Here is a 22,300-nt window from a genome sequence, read left to right as displayed (position 1 = left end):
AGGAGAGTTCATGATGCCAAAGTGTCACTCACACTGCTGCATGTGCTGCATTTTTTTTGTGTTGATAAGATAGCATGCAGTAAATGTGTACTGGGAGATGTTTAGAGCTGTAAATGATGTAAGTTATGACCATATGTTTAGGGACGTGCCCTACATGTGAGGCTTAGCCAAAATTTTTTTGCAATTTTGACAAGTTACTTCTGCCAAACCTCAGTCGTAAGGTGCAATATGCAAGATTGTGTGTATGGAATTAGAGGAGTCACCAGCTGTAGTCAACTTTAATCACTCATGAGAAGTTAAGAGTACAGCTTTTTATTAGGGCTGGGACTTTAACGCGTTCATTTCGCTTAATTAATTACAGAAAAAAAATAACGTTTCAAAAAAAAAAAAAAAAAATATCGAACCTTTCTCACTTCTCTAATTTCTGGCACACTAATAACACTGATGAACACTCCAGCCCAGTAGGTGGCGGTAATGAACCTAAAGTCTGTTTGCCAGCCGTGAGGAAGAAGCACAGGAAGCACTGAGTGAAGTCAGCACAAGAAAATTTAGTGAACAGGGAAGGAAGACCACATTGAGCTTGTTGGGCGCAAAGTTTTCTTTTAAAAATCTTCCTGATGGCAGCTTGGATAAAAGCCTGGTTGTGTGCAAATTGTACAACAAAGAGTTTTCTGATCACCTCAATGTAAAACATGTTGCTGTTAGCACCAGAGCTAACGTTAGCTACGACAGTCCTGGTACCGGCTAACATTGTAGCCATCCCGTAATAGACCACTTTAGAAGACATTGAAAGTGCTACAATTGCATTTTGAGTTTGCAGTAATCTGTGAATGTAGTAGACTTGAAAAATGCAGATAAATAGAAATGAAACAAACATTTTTGTTTAAGTTTTTACTCCCCCAAAGACGCAGAGCCTTGGTGGATTTATGTGACGATCGGGGTTAGTATGTAAACTTTTAGTTTATAATTTTTTCTAATAAATAAAAATTTATCTTCCTAAAAAAAGAACCATCAAAATGACACCATTTATCAGACCCAGAAACTATAAAAACAGAATGAATCTGTGGATTTTCAACTTTTTAAAGGTCCTTGAACTACTTGTGCTTAAGTTAAGTGCCATAAATTAGGAAAACCAACTAAATCCTGTCACGGTACGGGGAGGATTTCAAACCCAAAGTGTGTGTGTATACAGGGCAGGTGGCAGGCAGGTCACAGTCAACAGGTTTTATTCTCAAAAAAATAAAAATTATGCCACTCAGGCAAAAACTTACAATGCCCTTTCCTTATATAGCAGGTGAAAACAAAGAAAATCAAGCATTTCTGCCTCCAAGGGAAAAATGTCTAAAAAATAATTACAGGAATTTTCTAGCCAAATTTGGAGGATTTTTTTCAAAAAAAATAAAACTTTTAAGGGAAACTTTTAAGGAATTATTGTAATTTTCTTCCTGAAGGTTTTGCAAATTTTCAGAAATTTGTGGAAATTTTTTTGCAGATTTTTTGGATTTTTTTCAGACAAGGAAACAATATTTTTTGCTGACTGCAAATGAGGACAGCAGGAGGGTTAAAAACCAAAGATATACCAGAAAAAAAGAGTCCTGAAACAACCTGTTGACGTCCATGATTAGATCTCATCACTAGAGGGCAGAACGCAGCGTGAAAACCCCCTTTGGAGACAATTCTGCTAAAAATAGCCTCATCGTCATGGAGATGGTGCTGATGCAGATAGATATAGACAGCTTAGTGTGTTTTTTTTCTTCTCTACCGACACGCAGCCCTTCAGTCATTCACTGAACTGCTATAATATGCAGAGAACATGAGTGTGAGAGCAGATAATCAGCCCACACTGAGTCCATCACTGTGGATCTGCAGGAAGCTCCACTTCCTCGCTGCTGGATTAAAGACTAAATGAGGATTAATGGAGATCCAGTTAAGGGCCGATCTGCAAGGTGAACCCGATCAGGCCGCTGCGACATTTTTACTCCGCTTCTGTGATGATTTCTTTTTGAAAATATTCCTTTTAAAGAGGTTTAATTTGTCCCAAAGATATCGATACAAGTGACCTAATTGCCCTGATTAGCCAGTAGCTTCCTGCTAATGGCTGACCTAATATGTTACAGTTAGTGTGTCATGTGTACTGCTGTGGTGCCTTCAAGGTCTCTTTTAGAGTGTGTACATTTCAGAATGAAGGTTGTGAAAGATAGTAGAGAATGAAAACACACTCTTGTGAAACACTAGATTGGTAAATGTGTGGTTTGATCATTGTTCAAGGTACAACACCACATGGAAACCGATGATTGAAAGGGTTCAGAGGTCATTGACAAGAAGTTAATGGAGAAGCATTAAGGTGGACGTTCAGTATCTGAAAGTTAAACTGATTAACGCTCCTGTTGTCCTCATTTACGGGCACCAAAGAATATTGTTTCCTTGTCTGAAAAAAATCCAAAGATTCAGCAAAAAAATTCCCAAATTTCTGAAAATTTGCAAAACCTTCAGGAAGAAAACTCCAATAATTCCTTAGAAGTTTCCCTTAAAAATTTTATTAATTTTATTAATTCAGAAGAGGTGTCTTGTTGCAGATGTTTGCCAGTTGTTGCCAATACCTCAGGATGTACCACGTGGTTTCAGATTTAAACAACAATTTGAGAATCAAAGAGCTCCAAAAACAAACATTAGAGGAAGATATTTTCAAAACTGTCTCTCAGAACTCGCCTGTTTTCCGATTGATCGTCTCACAACTCCTTGAACTTATTGCGTGTCCATTTGAAGAGGCTCGATCTAAAACAGTAAAATGATGCTTCTCTTGTGGAAGTTCAGTGAGGTCGAGAGAGTTTGAGGAGGCAAACACACTGGAGACTCAGAAGACTTAGGTTGTTTGCTGGCGTCAGGAGAATTGATTTCAAGACTGATAAAAGATTAAATATGATCACTGGTAATGTGGTGAAAGTGGGTTGAAGTAGTAAATGTGTGCAGTGTCCAGTCATGTCATAAACAGGCTGCAGTTAAATATTTTTAAGTTTAACCGCCTTGAAATCTTGTACTTAAGCTACATGTTTGCCATAAATACTTCTGAATGTGGAGGAGAAGCTCATTGACTTTACTTTATGTCACCAGAAATCACCAAAAGTCAATAAAACGTCTTACATTCTCACAACGGAACCATAACGTTTACTAAAACTAGCAATCAAAGCCACATTATATGAGAGAATTGAGGTTTTCTGGGTAATTAATTCATGCAAACCATCTGAAAATGGTTGTTTTTATTGTAACTGTTGCAGAAAACAATCATGTCTGAATGTTCTATGTGGTGTAGATTAATATTAGTGGTATTTATGAGTGAGGAGAGCCTCAGTAGCAGGAGGACTCTGCTGCCTGTAGGTGGAGCCACTGTGCAGCGATTCAATCAGGAAGCGTTGAGAGGGAATCAGCTTCGTCAAGTCAGACACCGAGTTTTAAGAACAAAACGGATGTGAAGGTGTTATACCTCCAAAATAAAACGAACATTTCATCTCCAGAAAAACGTAGAAATACCAATTGAAAATTTTGCATTTAAAAACAAAACAAATATAATGACATCAAATATTTAATTAAATAAGAGCTGCTTTGTTTTTTGTCATTATTTTACCACATTCACTGCTTTAAAAACATTGAAAGGAACGTACAGAAGTTATTTTGTGTTGATTGTTGTTTGGGTTAAAGATTTTAAATTTATGTGCAAAATATTAACAACAGCAAATAACAAAACAAAACAAACAACAAAACAAAACAGAATGCTCGTTGTCTTGAGATAAACAAATGGCCAGGTGCCTGGAAAAATGCAAATTGTAGATAAAAGTAAAATTCTGATGTTGAAAAGAAAGTTTCTGAAGAGTTCCTAAAAAACTAATTCTAAAACTAAAAAGAGAAACGTAAATAGAAAAATATATTATATAATTTTAGAACAGACTTTTCTATTTCAGTTTTTAGTTCATATTTTTATCTTCATGTTCATAATTTTAGGTCATTTTTTCTACTTCTGTTTATATTTTTTCATAATATTTTGTCTATTTATGCTTATCATTTTAGGTCATATGTTTCTAATTATGGTTTGATTTTTAGGTCATATTTTTCCACTTACATATAAGCTAAAAATGTAAACATGAGCGAAAAATATAAGCTAAAAATATAAACATAAGTGGAAAAAATCTGAAATAAAAATATAAACATGAGCAGAAAAATATGTCCTAAAATTAAGAAAAATGAGTAGAAAAATATGATCTAAAAATATAAACATAAATAGAAAAATATGCCATATACCTTTAGGACATATTTTTCTGCTCATGTTTATATTTTTTAGCTCATATATAAGTAGAAAAATATGATTGAAAATTATAAACGTGTAAAAAAGTATTATGTAAAAATATAAAAATGAGTAGAAAAATATATTACTTTATATTTTTCATTCATTTTTTTCTACTCATGTTTATATTTTTCCATTAATGTTTGTATTTTTAGCTAATTCATAAATTGAAAAATATTACCTAAAATTATAAAATAAAATTAAAATTATAAATTATAAAATCTCAAACATTCACATGAAGAAAACAGCGCCTGTGTGCTTTTATTTAGAAACTCCCCCAGCGGATGTGGAAGCAGGTCCATTAGTTCTATCTTGACTGCGGTCAACTAATCCAAGTGTCAGCGGAGAAACAAACACAACAGCAGGTCGCGAAGTCTCTGTCAGGTCCAGGACTTCAACCGGGGCTCTGAGCTTCACCGCATTCAGGACACTTCTGAATAACTCCCTACTTCTCTTTTTATTTTTTGTTTTTTTTTAATTTTTTGGTTTTTTTTGCTCTCCGGAAGGCGACAAGGGGCACTTTGGGAGGAGGGAAAAAAAAGCAGGACTTGTTATTCGGCGTTCAGTTTGTCCCTCCTGCTCACCTGTACCATGGCTTCAACCACCTGCACCAGGTTTACTGATGAGTACCAGCTGTACGAGGAGCTGGGGAAGTAAGTTCTCACCGCGTTTGTACATTTTTAAAAATTCAAATATGTAGTTCAGGTGAAGCTTAAATCTGTTCCACTCCTCTACCTGCACCTACCTGGATAGGCGGTGCGTACGTGCAGGACCAAATCCCATTCAAAAAACTGCCTGTTTTAGTTCCGCGCTGCTTTTGAACTATCAAGCGCTAGAATATATGAAAAGCTTTTCTAAATTAAACCTCAACTTCTCCTGTTTAATTCGTCTTAATGCTTTTTGTGCTCTCGTGTGTGTTTGTTTTGTTTACATTGGTTCTCCCTGCTCCTTTAACGCAACATGCGTCTGTTTCGCTCGTCTTGAGGTGATTTTAAAAGTTTTAAAAATTTAAATGCAACGCTGCTGATTGCACTGGAATGAAAGCCAAATTTTAAAATGCATCATGAGGGTTTGCAATAAGTCGTAAAATATGCTCCACCCCGCGTTATTATCAAGAGAAATGAGAGAAAAGTTTAAAAATGCAGAAATTTGAACGGAGTTTGGAGACGTGAGATCAGCTGGCTCTCTATATGAGGAATGTGTTTGCCAGTGATCAGGGTTGCGTTGGTGCAAGTTTTCACCAAAATACCAAAGGTTTGCAATCAATCAGTGTATCTGTGCGCCACACATGCTCTTATTTAAACCAGTTTGTGTGGAACTGTAGTCAAAATATGCACTTACACATGTCAGATTAAGGACAACCTGGTTTCTGAAGGTGTGGCTTTCGTTGCCTCAGGTGGAATCCTGCAGACTGCCAGAGATTTTTTTATTTTTTATTTTAAGAAATCACAGGTGAACTCAAAGTACATCCTGTCAGCTTTTATTATTTATCAATCAGCATTTGCATCAGTCATTGCTCCACTTTGTGTTTTGGAACAAAAATAGATCGAAGCGTTGACTGAACTCATGCCTTGCAGCAGAATTCTTGTGTCACAATTTGCAACAGGCTGCATATTTTTAGAATGAGCACCTGTTTTAGAGCCTATTAGAAAGTGGATGCTGTGAACAATGTGAAATGTTCTTGTTTAAAGGAAGCAGGCTGATCTGATCGAAAGTGTTTATTTCAGAAGGTATGTGGAGCAGTCTGACACCAGATCTGCACCTCGGATGGAGTTCATGTTTGCACTTATTGCCGTCCTTCCGTCCACATACTTCTCACACAATTGGATTGTTTTGCAAACATCATGTCAAAAATCTAATAAATGCCATAAAGCGGTTGAGTTCATTAGCAACAAACACATCCAAGGATTCACACACACACAAAACAACGAATAAAGCAAAACACAAAATGGCAAAAATAAGACAAAAAAACACAAATGAGACAAAAAGGAAACACAAAACAACAAAAACACGAGACAAACGACAAAAGTCAGACAAAAAAGACAAAAAACAACAAAAACAGGATGAAATATTGCAAAAACTAGACACAAAATGACAAAAGAACAATGAATAATCTAGTGTTTTACTTTTTGATCAAAACAACTTGTCATGGTAGAAATTCTTTTAAATATATGGTTTTACAATTTGCAGTTAATGTCTTCTCTGTAATTTTTACACTTTACAAAGTCATTCCGTGGATTGGACCCTCTGGTGGGCCGGTTTTGTCCCGCGGGCCGCATGTTGGACACCCCTGTCCGACATAAGTCGAGGACCCCCTGTACTAGAAAAAAATCAATCTGCGTGCTTTAGATATTTAACTATTTGCATTTTTACACTACTTATGAACTCTAAGAAGATATTTCACCATCCTGAATCTATCCCCCAACAACTTGCTGACAAGTTTCTCCACTGTATTTAATTATGAGTCATTCTGTATGTCATTTATTGCTTAATTCTGACTTTATTTTCCCTCTAAATCTGTAATTCGTTTCCATACTTGCCACCTACCTGCTCTGCGAAGACACAGCCTGCAGTTCAGCCAAGCAGTTGTAGAATTTTTGTCATGGCTTCTTGGTTGCAAACTGTTTATTTTTCTCAAATTTTCACACAAGACATGCAGGTCAAAGTGATTCTGATGAGCTATCGCTATTTTAAACATAGATTTGGTTAATTTAAGATGATTTATGATGAGTTCAAGGACCATCGGGAAGTTAAAAGTCGCTCTCCTGTTGGGGTCGGGACATTTCTGCTGCTAGTTTTGCAACCTTTACATGCTTGTTGTAAATTACCAAACTATCAGTTACGATGTCTTATCTAAATCTTACTGCTAAATAACATATTTCTAGATGTGGAGTTGGTTAGTTTTTAATCAGTTGGTTTGCTGTGTCTACCTTCAGGCTCAATATTCAGGGTTTTTCCTGGCTCACAATGTACCTTTGGGGGATGACTGTGCATGAGAGTGGGCAGAATCAGCCCATGTGCTTGTTTGACAGAAATTTCTACCTTTTCGTTTCATTTTTGACCGTTGGAAAAACAAATATTTCTATTCTGAATTCTTCTTATTTTGACCGTGGGGATTTTTCTTCGGCGTCGGCTGGTACCTCTTTGGGGAGGAGATGAAAATTCTCGTATGCAGGAAGTAAAGTGTGCCCCGAAGCAGCCCAGTACACTGTCACTGCACGGGTTTAATAGACTTAAAGCATAAAAATGAGCTTCACGTCACTTTTATAGGAATGTGGCTCAAGTAAACTAGTCTAATTAAGGTAGAGATGAGTCTTTTCTTAAATTAGACATACGACTGAAAACGTGTTTTCTATGTGGACCAGCGTCTTGTAAACACAAGGCTTTGCAGATCAACTGAAATCTGACTTGGGTGCAAAAATGAAGACTTTTGACAACTTGAGATTCAAATATCCACCGACTTAAGTTAGCAAAAAGCTAAAGAGACTTAGCCAAAGATGGGAGATGACATGACTTGGATGTCACTTTTATAGGTGTATGGCCCAAGTAAATCAATCTGATTAAAGTAGAGTTGAGTCTAAAATGGGGCTGAGATCACTGAAAAACCCAATTTCTGTGTGGACACGCTAGATTGGTCTTGTAAACATTCGCTGATTAACTTAAATTTAACTCGCGCTGCAAAAATGAGGGCTTGTGACAACTTGAGATTCAGATATCCATTGATGAAAGTTGGCAAAAAGCTAAGGAGACTTAGCCAAAAACCTAATACTTGGTATTTTTTGGGGTCATTGTTGTCTTTTTCTTCTCATATGAACACTGGAGCAGACTTGACATGACTTGGAGTCGACTTCTGATGACTTGAGGCTTGGCTTAATTTAAAAAAACAGAAGTGAGAACGTGCGTTTGCATGCATGGCCTTCAGAAACACGTTGCTATCGTGTGCGAGCAGCAAAACAAATGTGTGGTTGACACATTTCTTTCTGTACTCTTGTAATACCACCAAACTGTAAGACTCTAGCAGATAAGGTTTCCTCTACTTAGTCTGAATAAGGAGGGTGGATTTTGTTTTTTTTGCATCTGGTGTTTGCAGGAAAGATATTACAGAACACGTTTACATGACTAAAGGAAATAAAAATATACTTGAGATTGGTTGAGGCAGCCTCAGGACTGAAATAAATGGAGTGATAAATATAAGTGACATTTGAACTGGAGCTTCTGTCCACAATCCATCTGCTGATGAAGCTTTGATACCGTTCAAAGAGTGCACCTTGAGTTCAGATTGTTTTGTACAAGGTCAGGAATAAACTGTTGAGCTCCATGATGGGATGTCATGTCATTAGAACTCCCATCAAAAGAGGCCAAAGCAGAGCGATGTTTTCACAGCTAAATCTGAACTTGTCCTTTTTGAAAAACAGCGGCTAACCCGACCTCTTGGTGTCCCGTAGGGGTGCTTTCTCTGTGGTGAGGAGGTGCATGAAGATTTCCACGGGGCAGGAGTACGCTGCAAAAATCATCAATACCAAGAAGCTGTCTGCCAGGGGTGAGTACACGACTGACTGCTGTTGCCTAAAGCTCCTTAAACACTGTTTTCTGTGGCAGAAGGTCACTCTGAAACTGTATTTTTGCTTAAAGTGGTTCCATTTAAAGGCCCCCAGTCCCCTCAAACCAACTTCCTCATTCTTTCTGGCTGTACGCTTTCTCACGCCTCTGCTGTTTTCCCTCGCTGTCACGTCTGTAGTAGCGGGGTCACGCTAACCACAGCTCTCTCCTCCAGCTTTTTTAAATTCCCTTTTTTTTTCGCTTCATGTGCTTTCCGTTTTTGTCGCCGTGCTCTTCGGCAGCAGCTTTTGTGACTCATTCGTCAATATCAACCGCAGCCTCTGATTTCTGATGAGCTGTCTATGACTCACAGAGCTGTCTTTTGCATTAAAACACAAGCTGGCGGAGGAGAAACTCTATGATGACCTTTTTTTTTTTTTTTTTCTGTAATGGAGCGTCTGTCCAGGGAGCGGAGGCATTTATTCGTTTTATTTATCCTCTCCATCATTAACCGTGGGCCGAGCCTTCCGCTGCCCGGATGCACCGATTGATCCACGCTCACCGCCCCGATGGGCACGAATACAAAGGAGATCCGCTCGGAGAGGTCGATGGCAAGCACGCCACCAGATGTGGCATCTCTGGAGGGGAAGCGGGGGATTTCCTCACAGCATTAGCAGCAGCGTGAAAAATGCAAAAATGATTAGCATATGTGGTTTTTAAAAAGAAATGTGACAAATAACGAAACTGAAACTAAAAGGAGAATATCCACTTTGTGTTCTTGATGGATCTGGTGCACGTCTTTTATATATGTGGCTGAATGAACCCGAGTTTGATTACTGCTGCTGTAGCTCCAGAGGTGAGATGTTTATAGTAAGGAAGTCCGTGATAGATTGCTTCAGGGAGCCAGAATATCCCTCACCTGAAGGAGAAAATGAGAGTGAAATGAAAATATGAGGCTGTGACTGAAAATCTCTGGTGTTTATACAAGGTCTCAACCAACTTTTTATGGAACTCAGGAAAAAAATGTTGTAGTTTTTGAGTTTATTTAACATCGTGTCGTCCTGCGGGTCAAAATTGACCCATTTTAAAGTTTGAAAATGTGGAAAAAAATATATTTTCACAGTGAAACTTCTGATGTCCACATTTTCAACGTTTTTGGGAAATTTTTGAACATTTTTTGGTGGAAAAAAAAAAGAAATGTTAAAAAAGTTTCTTAAGAACATTCACAAAAAAATCAACCAAAATCCAGCAAATTTCACTGGATTTTTTGTGATTGTTCTTAAAGAAAATATTAGAAGTTGTACTGATATATATGTAATCACTTTAGATATTTTTAGGATTTTTTTGGAAGATTTTTACTAATTTTTTGAAAATATTTTCTTGCCAAATTTGGGGGATTTTTTTTCAAATAAAACTTTTAAGGGAAACTTTTAAGGAATTATTGGAATTTTCTTCCTGAAGGTTTTGCAACTTTTCAGAAATTTGGGGAATTTTTTTGCTGAATTTTGAGATTTTTTTTCAGACAAGGAAACAATATTTTTTGGTGCCCATAAATGAAGACAACAGGAGGGTTAATAGGACTAATAGGATATTTCTGTACACTACCGTTCAAAAGTTTGGGGTCTTAGTTAAGGAAGACTAATAGCGTCTAAAATGGAGAAACTGCCTCGCTACCAAGACATCTTTACGTTGTGATGATTGCAAAATACCAGAATTGTCCTCTGAACTGGGCGAAATACTGCTCCAACTGTAAATAATGGATCTGGTGACATAATTCAGAACACCATGCAGGCACTGCTAGTGTTTGTCCATTTATACTTTCAGCTGACTCATTAGTAGAACGCCCTCGATGACTCACACACTGATAAAACCGACTAAATCAGTTTATTTCTACATGCGTGCTACAGTTATTCAAATTGCGAAGCCACAATCTGGCTTTACAGTGGTTTGAAATGACAGCAGCAATGTTCAGGAGAAAAAGAGGGGAAAACCAGCACTGAAGGCACATTTTTGTCTTCAGGCAGATACAGCGCTGCGCTGCTGGACCGGCTGGTAATATTAAAGCGGTCAGGCTGAACTGAAGGTCACGTTCAATGAGGGGAAACCCCAGAGTCAGTGCCAATGCTGCCGCCGCTACTGCTGCTGCTGCTGCTGCTGCTGCTGCGTGAGGAGAAATCCTAAACAGGAAGCTCCATCTCATCGGAGAGGGTTTATGTGGCTGTAAACCTCGGCTTCAAATCAGCACAAGTACTTTCTGATGAAGAACTTTTCAAAGGAATATTGATATGACTGCAGTGTACTACACCTGAACTTCACAGTGTATGGTTAGGAAGGCTTTAGGGAGGTATCTCAGTAGTTATAATCCCATCTGTGGTGGCCATCTATTGTTAATCTGCTTGGACAGTGGGAACATATTAGTTATACGTACGAATTGCAGTATTTTCACATTTGAATGTTGCATATTTATATCAAACATTTGTCTTTATGCAGAATTGTAGTATCCTTGTAGCATCCTGTCAGAATATATTACAGGTAAAGTACAGTACAAGGTCACCTCCATCCACACAGAGGAATCAGGAAGTGAGCCAGCAGGATTCTGGGTGTCAGCATGGCTGGAATTTCACCACTTCTTTTAGGTTTTGGTGGCCTTTTTGGACACAGTGCTGCTTTCATGATGCTAGTCTAAAATTTACATGGACTGGCTATGCGGATATTGTAAATTGTGTACGTTTTTAAAAAAAGATATCGGCAGCATCGTCAGTATGGGACCATAAAGGCTTTAAAATGAAATCAAGGAAAATACCATGTTAGTTCCACTACAAGACAGACTTGACACTTGATGTTGTCTGTGGATGGATGGATGCATGGATGGATGGATGGATGGATGGATGGATGGATGGATGGATAGATAGATAATCCTGAGGGAAATTCGAGTATTCAACAGCTTACATACAACAAAAAAAAGACAAAGCAGGCAGGTTAGCAACAAAACAGGCAGGTTAGTAGGTAGTAGTAGTAATTAGTTGGAAAGACTTAGAAATGGCAGTAACAGCAGTCAGCCAAAATGATTTAGAAAACATTGGTTGTTGGCAAAATTCCCATTTTTTGCAGCCCTAGTGTGGACACTGATTATGTGTTCTGCTGACAGATGTCTTCTTGGTGACAGAAATAGCATTTCAAACAGCCATGCATCATTGTCAGGTCTGTGTGTCTATCTAATATCTAGTCTCAGTGGGACTTCCTGGTTAAATAACGGTGAATAAATAATAATATCTGTTATATGGGGGTGAACGTGTGTTGTTGGTGTGAAAAGTTGGCAGAATTTGGCCAATTCGTTGCATTACCAGTACAAGCTAATGGTAAATGATGGTTTAGGTGTTGGGTTTGGATCTCAGATTGGCAGTTTACTTCAGATTGGTCACATTTATCTCTTTGATATGCGGTGTGGGTCAAGAGATACCCATTTTCCATTGGATTTGGGTCATTTATGACCCATGGTTCACATCAAAGGGTTAAAGATTTGTAGTTTTAGCTTCATGCTGCGCCCTATTCCTGTTTTACTTATTTAGTTTGCTGAGGAAATGAACAGTGACAGATGAGGTGAGGCAAAATTTAATGATGGGGCGTCACTTTTGGCAGCTTTGCCTCCGAGACTACCAGAAGATGTGGTTTTGGACTCATGCAAAGTCTTTCTTAAACTTTGATTACATGTCCTATTCTAAACCATAACTTGGAGCATTTAGGGAGAAGTGTTGTTCCTGTGTTTGGGCTTTTGTCTGGACAAATTTAAACACTGATACAAGCATTTTAAGGATTGGATAGGCACCAGTCCAGTGGTTATATTAAAAATTGTTGGTGTTCTGACAGCACAGAAAAGAGGTGATTTGTAGCATATTCTACTGTCACTGATAGTAAAATAAAGGCTGCATTTGCCACAAGATTTTTTTTCTTTTCTTTGACAGCTTTCAGCATAAACATGCTCTTGTGTTCCTTCAACCATTGGCCAACATGACAGCATGTCTTCTAATTGTGCTGTGAAGCAGTTTGTCCAGATGTTCTCTCTTTTTAAAATGTTGCTGGACAAAGTCTTAACTGTCCATTTTATCTAAATTCATTAAAATCAAAAGTTAAACACCAGTGCCAGTTTGCAAAAATGTGCATTACTTAACCAAAACTCTTCCTTTCCAAATAAAAGTCTGGGGCAATCCAGTACATGTAACTGCAAGATTATCCAGATGTACTGAACTGAAAGAGCGTCTTCACTGACAGTGAAGGCTTGTATGAAGGGGAAACTAGGGCAGTGGTTAAACACAGACCTAGTGATGCTTGGACTCAACGGACTGGAAATGATCACTTGACAAACCCACCAGGCTGTGGAAAAGCGAGCTCTGGTTCAGGAGTCAGCCATTCTGTCGTTTTTTTCGCTTCTGGAAAATACCCGAAGCCCCAGCGGCTCACGATGAACACTTCATTCCCATGGAAACAAAAGAGATGGAGAGCTAAATATAGTCTGTGGGGAAATATAGGCGTTCAAATATATTACCATCTTTGTGCTGTTGTTTGTGTGCGATGCTGTCATTGTTGCATAAATCTCACGGATCGGGCACATTTAGCTAAACACAGAGCAAAAATATTACACACTGGAGCCTTTTTTGGTGGAGTTTCTAACAGCTTAGTCACACAAATGCATGCTCAAACTGTGGCTCAGTGACTGCTTTTTATGCTAAGCCTGATGGTGTCCCGACCCCCTCAACCCCACCGTTTATATGGAGACTGGGTCAGCGGTACCTAAATCCCTGCTGCCACACCCCCACCGTTCACTCCCTCACACACATTAAGAGTGACTACACTGCAAAAAATCCAAATCTTACCAAGTCTGTTTGTCTTATTTTTAGTCAAAATGTTTCATCCCACTTGATTTAAGATAAATTCACTTAACAAGTGACATTTCAGCAGATGGAGGGACTTGTTTTAAGACAATGCATCTTAAATATCTTGTCAAGTCAAACAATCTTGAAATTATCTTGTTATGGGTTGAATTTTAAAAGAAATCTCAAAATAAGTTTAACCCTTGTGTCGTCCTGCAGGTCAAAATTGACCCTGTTTTAAAGTTTGAAAATGTGGGAAAAAAAATATTTTCACAGTGAAACTTCTGATGTCCACATTTTCAACATTTTTGGGAAATCTTTGAACATTTTTTTGGTGGAAAAAAAAGAAATGTTAAAAATGTTTCTTTAAGAACATTAAAATTTTGGATTTTGGTTGATTTTTATGTGAATGTTCTTAAAGAAAATAGAGGTTTTACTGATATATATGTAATCACCTTAGATATTTTTAGGATTTTTTGAAGATTTTTACTCATTTTTTGAAAATATTTACAAGAATTTTCTTGCCAAATTTGGGAGATTTTTAAAAAAAATAAAACCTTTAAGGGAAACTTTTAAGGAATTATTGGAATTTTCTTCCTGAAGGTTTTGCAAATTTTCAGAAATTTAGGGAATTTTTTTGCAGATTTTTTGGGATTTTTTTCAGACAAGGAAACGATATTTTTTGGTGCCCATAAATGAGGACAGCAGGAGGATTAATACTTCTCAAACTAGGAGGTTTCACAAAAGCGAAAATCTGTTTTTTAATGAAAAACTGCCTTTTTAAAATTTTTTAGCATATCTGGTTTATTTTCAGACACCTAAGCTTGACAATCCTGGTAAAATAGATCTTAAAATAAGTTTTACCAGCTAATTTTAAGATCTCAATATTCTAAATATCATATCTTATTTCTAGAAATCTTACCAAGGCATTTTTCACTTGTTCTATTGGCAGATTTTTCACTGATTTCAAGGTAAAAGTTCTTTGAAATAAGTTTTTTTTCTTGTTTTGAGAGGGGCATTTTTTCCAGTGTAAATAAAATGCCCCGTTGGAGGTGTGTGTGGCGTGCCAGCGGTTGGCTTAGCAGGTAATGTCAGGGGCTCGACACGCCATTTACACAGTACCCCCACTAAGGCCGAGCATGAAAGAGGCCGATCAAGCGAGATATGTTGTGCGTGTGCAGGAGAAAGAACCACAAAGCGGAGCCGTGTACAGTCTAAATGGTATCTGAGTGTCTCGTCATTGTGTCCACAGCTCATCCCTCAGGTCTTGGCTGACCCACATGGCCTGTGACGGGGATGACCAGCGAGCTGTTGGCACACAAGCATAAGCAATGACTCAGTAACCCCTAACAGAACGTCCCTGTATCTCTGTCACCGCTTTAATCGGCCCATCATTCACAAAGTGTGACCCTAATTGCTTTTGTCAAAGACTATAAGTTGGCTGCGCTTCATGTTTAACCTCATTGTAGAATTACTTTGGTGAGAAATCCCATGAATGAGAATGTAGACCTGGCAGTCAGAATATATCGGGTTTTAAGGGAGGTTAACCATGAAACAAAGTCAGCATTTTCTGTTTCTGCTCTGTCCAGTGTGGGTGTTTTCAGACATTATTTTATATACAGCGAGTCCTCAATTTATGTCAAGGTTCCATTCCTATGGTCCAACGTAAGTCAGACCTTCGATGACAATGTAAACAATGCCGTTACGTGCATCATGATATCGATCAATTCTTCAGAAAAGTCATGAATACCACCAATGCATGCATGTATGAATCATTTTACTAGAAGATAACAGAATATTGTAACGGACTGATATTGATGTTGAGGTTTCAGTGTTTATTGTTCAGTTCCAGATTTACCTAATGTCAGTGAACGTGCCATGTTTAGTTAGCTCACCTCTGATTGGCTGAGAGTCAGCAGTAGAGAGAGCTGGGAACGGTGGCTAATTCTGGAGCTAAGTTATGGGGTTTTTCTAGTTATTCTGGCGTTGGCTACGGTCCACAGTATCCTGTGTGAAGGTTCAATAAACCAGCAGAGAACAAGATAAAGTCTCACTCATTCATCACAGAGGGTCACTACAATATGTTGACCTGTTTTTACAACTTGACCCATGTTGGTCGGTGTTTCTTCCTGTTCCCAGCGTTTTATTCTATATAATTTCACTTCCATGGAGACGGCTTTCCTTTTCTTTGAAGTATCAGAAGCGTCTGACTTGTGTTTGGGAGCCATAATGAAGGATAAAAAGTTAGTGAATGCAGCACAATCCAGGGTGTATACAACCAGAGAATGGAAACAAAGCTGTCTTATAGTGCAGCGTGTCGACGTATTCGTCCACTCTGCTCGCCAACTACATCCACGTAACCAGTTCTGATGTAACGACGAAACGCTGTAGGTCGAGGACGCCGTAAACCGAGGACCTCCTGTAATTGTAAATGAATGTCTTTGGCCTGTTGGTAAATTACTGCATTTATTTCTGCATCCCATAACTTGACATAAACATCAAAATTACTCAACTCCATGCAAACAGTCAAACTTGGAAAATCCCAACTTGCTTTGAGCAGTAAGAAAACAGCTTTCTTTTTCATTGGTAAACTTATGCATAATATCATAAAATACGACCCAGTAAGCTAAATGTACAACATTTTGCCCCAAGGCAGCATAGATACTAATAAAAACATGTTGGCTTTAGATACTATGGATATTTTACTACTTGTATTTTTAGTTTGTTTCCATTCTTGTCGAACGATCGGCTCTGTGTGAACAAATCCTGCAGTTCAACCCAGTTCAGATGAACCGTCCCTGAATTTTTGTGTCGTTATTGGTGGTTACTACGTCATTAATGGCTTCTCTGTTGTGTAAAAGGGAGCAAAGGTTTTAGTTGTTTCATAGAACCTGTCTATTGCAAATGGTTTATATTTGACACATTTAGAGTAAAGTGATTTGGATGGAATGAAGCCTTTTAAGCTTTTTTTGGGTTAGTTTTCCCGACGGATTGACACGTCATTAATGATTAGTTCAGTGATCATCACAAAGCTTAAAATCCGACCATTGCTTCTGTTTTTACACTTTCTGGCTCTGATAAATGGTGTCATTTTGGTGATTATTATTCTTATTTTTTTAAAGGATGGCATGCATTTCAAACCTGCTAGTGGGTTTGGAGTTCAGAGGGTTAAAAATGGTTGATTTTATGGATATTTATTTTATGCAAGCATTTGTTTACATGAGAATTAAAGAATATAGTAGTATATCTGAGATGTTCATCAAGCAGAACACGTTTCTTTTAACCTTAAGAAATCGGTTGTACATGTGCAGATTTAAATTTTGACAACTTCAGCTTCGCTCTTAGGTAGAAAAAAGATTAAAAAAAACAAGTGTATTGCTTATATAGAGTTACCACAAAATCTGGCTTGTTATTTCTAGCGAAGAAAAATGTGAACCTCACTGTTTTCCCTTGTTGATGACATAACTGTTTGTGTAGCTAAGTGGAAAGATGTCAGCAGTCATGTTTGGGGCGTGATTCCACCCAAACTAAAAATTCAAACCTCTTGTTCCTCCGTCTGCTCTGACAGCGTTTCACATGGGAACACAGGCAGAGTTTTGTTTTTGTCTTTTCCTTTTTACCTCCTCACTGACGCTCGGTAAATTGATTTTAACATGGCCATAAAACCTCAGCGTGTTTAACCTCCTGCGATCGACTCGGCTGAAACTAAAAGGCTCTGGAGCTTTTATGCTTTCAACCTATCGATGGAAATGTGCGCACATATGTTTGCATATTTGTAATAATTCACCCCAGACTCCTTCTTCTTGTAAGTGATGCACAGCTGCTCACACCAGGCTAAAAATATCTCATTAGACCTACGCGAGGGAGCATGAAAAACAGAAATCAGGCTGCCATGTAATAGAGCAACTGTCAGCGGGAGTGGAGGACTCCCCAGTCCGTGGCAAAAGGTATTTTCATCTCTGCCTGCCTGATTTCCCCATCAATCAAACGGCAAGACTTATCCTTCCAACCTCTCTGTTTTTTCAAAGAGTAATTAATGTTATTTCCACTTCAGCTCCGGAGATGAATAAGTAAAAGAATGACTGGAGGAAAGTGGAGGACAAGTCAGGGAAGATCAACAGCATGAAATATAGATGGTAAGATAAGCAGAAGAATGGCATCTATCAGAGGCCAAGCTGCATAAAAAACAAGCCAAGGAAATGTTATCTTTAACTATTTAGCAATACCGCATGTCAGTTTTTCCGTATGTTGCTCGTTATAGTCCTGAAATGTAGCAGGATATAATTCTTGTACTGTTGTTTTAATGCTCATTCGGCCAGCAGCAGATGGATGGTCTGTCTGTCTAATGAAAGCTGGTTTATCTGCTATCAGCCACTCAATCAAAGCCCGCAGGAGGCACCTCATCAATACTGATAAGCCGCATTGTCTCTTCTGTTGTGGAATAATAACACAGGATGGATTTCCATGGATCAGTCTCTCTGAAGTCAATCCTGGGGAAGAAATAAAAAAGCATTTCTTGCTTTCTTTCTGTTGAAACCGGCTTTAGGCCAAGTAGATATTAGATAATATTTCACAATGTAAGAAAGATAAACATGCAGTAAGTGTTCAATTATGTTAAAAAAATATAGTTCTGATCTGAGGAGTCCATCAACAACTATGACAGTTCATCAAGAAAAAAAATGGCAAAAAAAAAAATGGCTACAGCTTGTCAAATCTACAATTAAGCTTCTTTTCTCTGGATTGTATCATTGCAGTTGATTATATTTTGGCTTTTAAAGTGGAAACCAAAACTTTGTAAGAAGCTTTTTCAGACAGGTTGAGGGATTACTGGACAATAGGACTAAATTGCACTTTTTTGCTATGTTTTTCAAGGCCAGACTGCTTGATTGTTGGGTCATGTTGGCCTTTTATAACGCTGTCATCTTCCCTGTCACATTGTAAAACAACGCAGTTGGCAAAAGTAGACATACTTTCAGAGTGAGCATTGTTTAATGGTGTGCCCTCCTTAACCAGATGGGGAATTTGGTAAATACTGAAAGTTGCTATTAATTTTGCACTGAGAACTGTTTTTGAGAGTCAACCTCTTAGAGTGGTCAACCTTCATTGGTGTTACCCTTGAAAGTGCTCACTGCATTGTGTCCACCCATCCGTTTTCTGCTGCTCATTGGAGATTTGATTGCGGCGGCAGCAAGCCAAGCAAGGTAGTCCAGGTAACCCTTACCTGAGCCAAGCCCTCCAGATCGTCCTCGGGAATCCCAAGGATTTCCCCACACCAGATGGATTATGCAATCCCTTCAGCCTTTTCTGAGACAGCCTATAACTGATCTCAGTTGGACTTCCTGGAACATTTTCAGAGGAAGGGATTCACAAGGCAGGAGGCCTGAACCACCTGAGCTCGATCCTTTTGATGTGAGGGACTGATGGCTTTAATTAAAGTTAAACCTGTCATTAAGGGTAATATCACCTACCCTATGAAGGAGACTAGATTCGTATCCGTAATCGAAGGTTTGATTTTAACCTAGATCATTGGTGAATCAAATGTGATTGCACTTTCTCATACAGTTTTGTATGTGTCTCTGCAACAGTCTTGTACAGTACAGGGGGTCATCGACTTCTGTCAGAGTTCTGTTCCTACAGATTGATGTAAGTGGGTTTCACCATAAGTCGGAACTCCGGCGAATATGTAAATAAAGCCGTTGCGTGCATCATGATATCGATCAGTTCTTCATAAAGTCATGAATACCTACAACTTTAATGCATGTGTGCATCATTTTACAAGAAGATAACAGAATATTGTAACGGACTGATAGTGTTGTTGATGTTTAGGTTTCAATGTTTACTGTTCAGTTCCAGATTTACCTAATGTCAGTGAACATGTCGTGTTTAGTTAGCTCACCTCTGATTGGCTGAGAGTCAGCAGTAGAGAGAGCTGGGAACGGTGGCTAATTCTGGAGCTAAGTTATGGGGTTTTTCTAGTTATTCTGGTGTTGACTACGGTCCACAGTATCCTGTGTGAAGATTCAATAAACCAGCAGAGAACCAGATAAAGTCTCACTCATTCATCACAGAGGGTCACTACAATATATTGACCTGTTTTTACAACTTGACCCATGTTGGTCTGTGTTTGGCCCTGTTCCCAGCATTTTATTCTATCTAATTTCACTGTCATGGAGACGGCTTTCCTTTCCTTTGAAGCATTACCATCAGAAAAGTCTGACTTGGGAGCCATAATGAAGGGCAAAAAGTTAGTGAATGCAGCACAGTCCAGGGTGGTATACAACCAGAGAATGTACACAAAGCTGTCTTATAGCGTCACATCGTGACGTATTCGTCCGACATAACAACGAAACACTGTAGGTCGAGGATGTCTACCCCCTGTATCTGTATTTTTAGGTTTGTTTTCACCTCTTCACTTATTCTGAAGGTGCAGCAGAGATGTGGAAAGCGTCTTTGTTTCATGGCCTCAGGAATGGATTTGTGCTTTTTACAGATGATGTGGTTTCTGCTGGCATCATTAGACCATGACCTGCAGCGAGCACTGAGGCATTTTACAACCGAGTGTGAAGAGGCAGGGAGTCAACACTTCCTTGTTTGCAGTCATGGTGGAAAACAGCGAATAGGTCTTTTTTGGTTTGGAAGACTAAATCCAGCTAGTGAATGGATGCTTCCTCTTTGTTTTGCCTTTTGTATCATCTGTGATGGCCGCTGTAATGAAGCGTGAGGACCCCTATCATCTTCTCAGGTGCTGTCTCTCCCTATCTTTTTGAAACATAGGGATAAACTGGAGTATTCCCTTTGGGTTTTAGTCTAAATCCTCATTTAGCCAAGTAGGCCAGCCACTTGAGGGACGGGCTGCTTGCTTTAATTAGGGCTTCTTTGTCTGCCAGACAGAGACGAGGTACTCCAATCTAGAGACAGCGTCTTCCAGCAGTGCTCTCCTCAGCCTTAATAAACCACTCTGTTGGTCTGTGAGAGGACAAGGTCGGCCCTCTCTGTCCGTCTGAAGCTCCGTGGCTCTTGGAAATGCAATCCTTTTCCTCATTCCCTGTCGTTCTCTTATCTCCCCTCGCTCCACGTCCTGTGAACGAGACGAAGGCTGGTCATTATTCTTAATGGCATTGATACCTGAACTTTGGATCCTTGATTTATTTGTTTTCTGAGGAGGTGGACCTATGGGAGATGTAGTCCCAGAATACTCCACAACCTTGTCTTTGTTTTGTATAATGTATTCATGTATTCTTCGCTCTACAGTGTGCTGTGTAGATGATAGGAGTTTCCTTTTGCTGCAGGATTTGCCCTTGAAATACAAAATAAGTTGTTTTTTTTCATGTTGTCAGTCCTCATCAGTTTAGCAGGTGTGAAAGAAGTGAACACGGAGAGGAAAACATCCGTGCAACGAATACAGAATTTGAACTGGAGTGGAAAATCCCAAAAAACATCCAAAGCACCGCCTTGACTTAAAACACCTTTGTAGATTTGGATCCAGATCTGCTTCAGGACTTTGTGGGAAAAAAACAGGCACCTCCATCACTTCCAACACAGTCTCCAAAAAATCTTTTCTCATACAACTAACCTAACATCTGAAAGTTTGCATTTGTTTCTATAATCTAGCTTTACCGTCCCTCCTTTTTAGCCGACCAGTTATGTATTACATGGGGTGGGACTTGTCGCCCTGGTAACCCAGAAAGTGAAGGAGAAGTTTCAAACATTTAACCGAAAACATGACATTTTTCTCTTTTAACTCTGAACTTTGGTGCCTCACCTCAACCAAACTTCTAACATGTAAAAGAGTCACAGACTGGATATTTTCCTACTTAAAGTTGTAATTTTGGTGCCAAAAACTCAACGGAAAGTGAGTGAAACCAAAAGCAAATGACACAAAATGAAATGTAGTCCTGAAACTGATGATCTGTTGCCCATTGAGGGAAGTGAATCCTGGTCTTCTGGGTGAAACTCCAGCCTCTGGTTTATACTACAGTGGATTTTGTGGTTCTGTCAAACTGGCCACCTTTCCCACACTGTCCAAAGTGAGAAATAACTTTTTTTTATGTTTGTCTTAAAACAGAACAGAGAATAGTTGTAGAGGAACACAGTCTTGTGCAGACAGAGTTGAGGAAGTGGTTGCCTCATGATCACTGAGACAGAATAAATAGATTTTTACCATTATTAGTTAAGTGTAATACATAAAGGAAAGGTTATGGTTCAGATTTTATTCATGCAGGTGTCTTAATAGGTGATGCTTATGAGTACCGACACCTGAAACTCCTTTTAAATTTAACTACAAGGAAGATTTATAGCTAGGTTTTCCAAAAACACATCAGATTTAAGTTGTGTTTGAAGTGATGTCAACAATGTGCAGCCCTTAAGGAATATAATTATACAGTTGTTTTATCCATTTATGTTTTTTTAGGCTTTTTGACTTGACTGTAACGTTGTACTGTAGCTGCTCAATGTAAGGCCGAGTCATGATTGTGACGAAATCTTCATCATTATTCCACGGCCATGAAGGTCAACATGGACATTTGCCCACATTTTGAGACCGTATGGATAGCCAGTG

General features: G+C 38.7%; 1 protein-coding gene across 22 annotated transcripts in view; it reads left to right on the top strand.

Annotated features, from left to right (window-relative positions):
• camk2d1 (calcium/calmodulin-dependent protein kinase (CaM kinase) II delta 1) overlaps positions 1–22,300 on the top strand; it is a 127,332-nt gene that overhangs the window by 4,745 nt on the left and 100,287 nt on the right. For 8 of the 22 annotated variants that reach the window (XM_055008024.1, XM_055008021.1, XM_055008018.1 and 5 more), the window contains exons 1-2: positions 4,667–4,989; positions 8,782–8,876. In XM_055008024.1, the coding sequence (XP_054863999.1) occupies positions 4,928–4,989; positions 8,782–8,876 (157 nt within the window). In that variant the 5' untranslated portion in view covers positions 4,667–4,927. Of the gene's footprint in view, positions 1–4,662; positions 4,990–8,781; positions 8,877–22,300 lie in introns of those variants that run through there. The other 14 variants (XM_055008010.1, XM_055008007.1, XM_055008022.1 and 11 more) reach the window with 6 other exon arrangements.

Source organism: Amphiprion ocellaris, chromosome 23 (genome assembly GCF_022539595.1).
Source record: "Amphiprion ocellaris isolate individual 3 ecotype Okinawa chromosome 23, ASM2253959v1, whole genome shotgun sequence".
NCBI lineage: Eukaryota > Metazoa > Chordata > Actinopteri > Pomacentridae > Amphiprion > Amphiprion ocellaris.
Note: the sequence above shows the minus strand (reverse complement) of the source record. Positions and strands in the feature narration are given on the sequence as shown.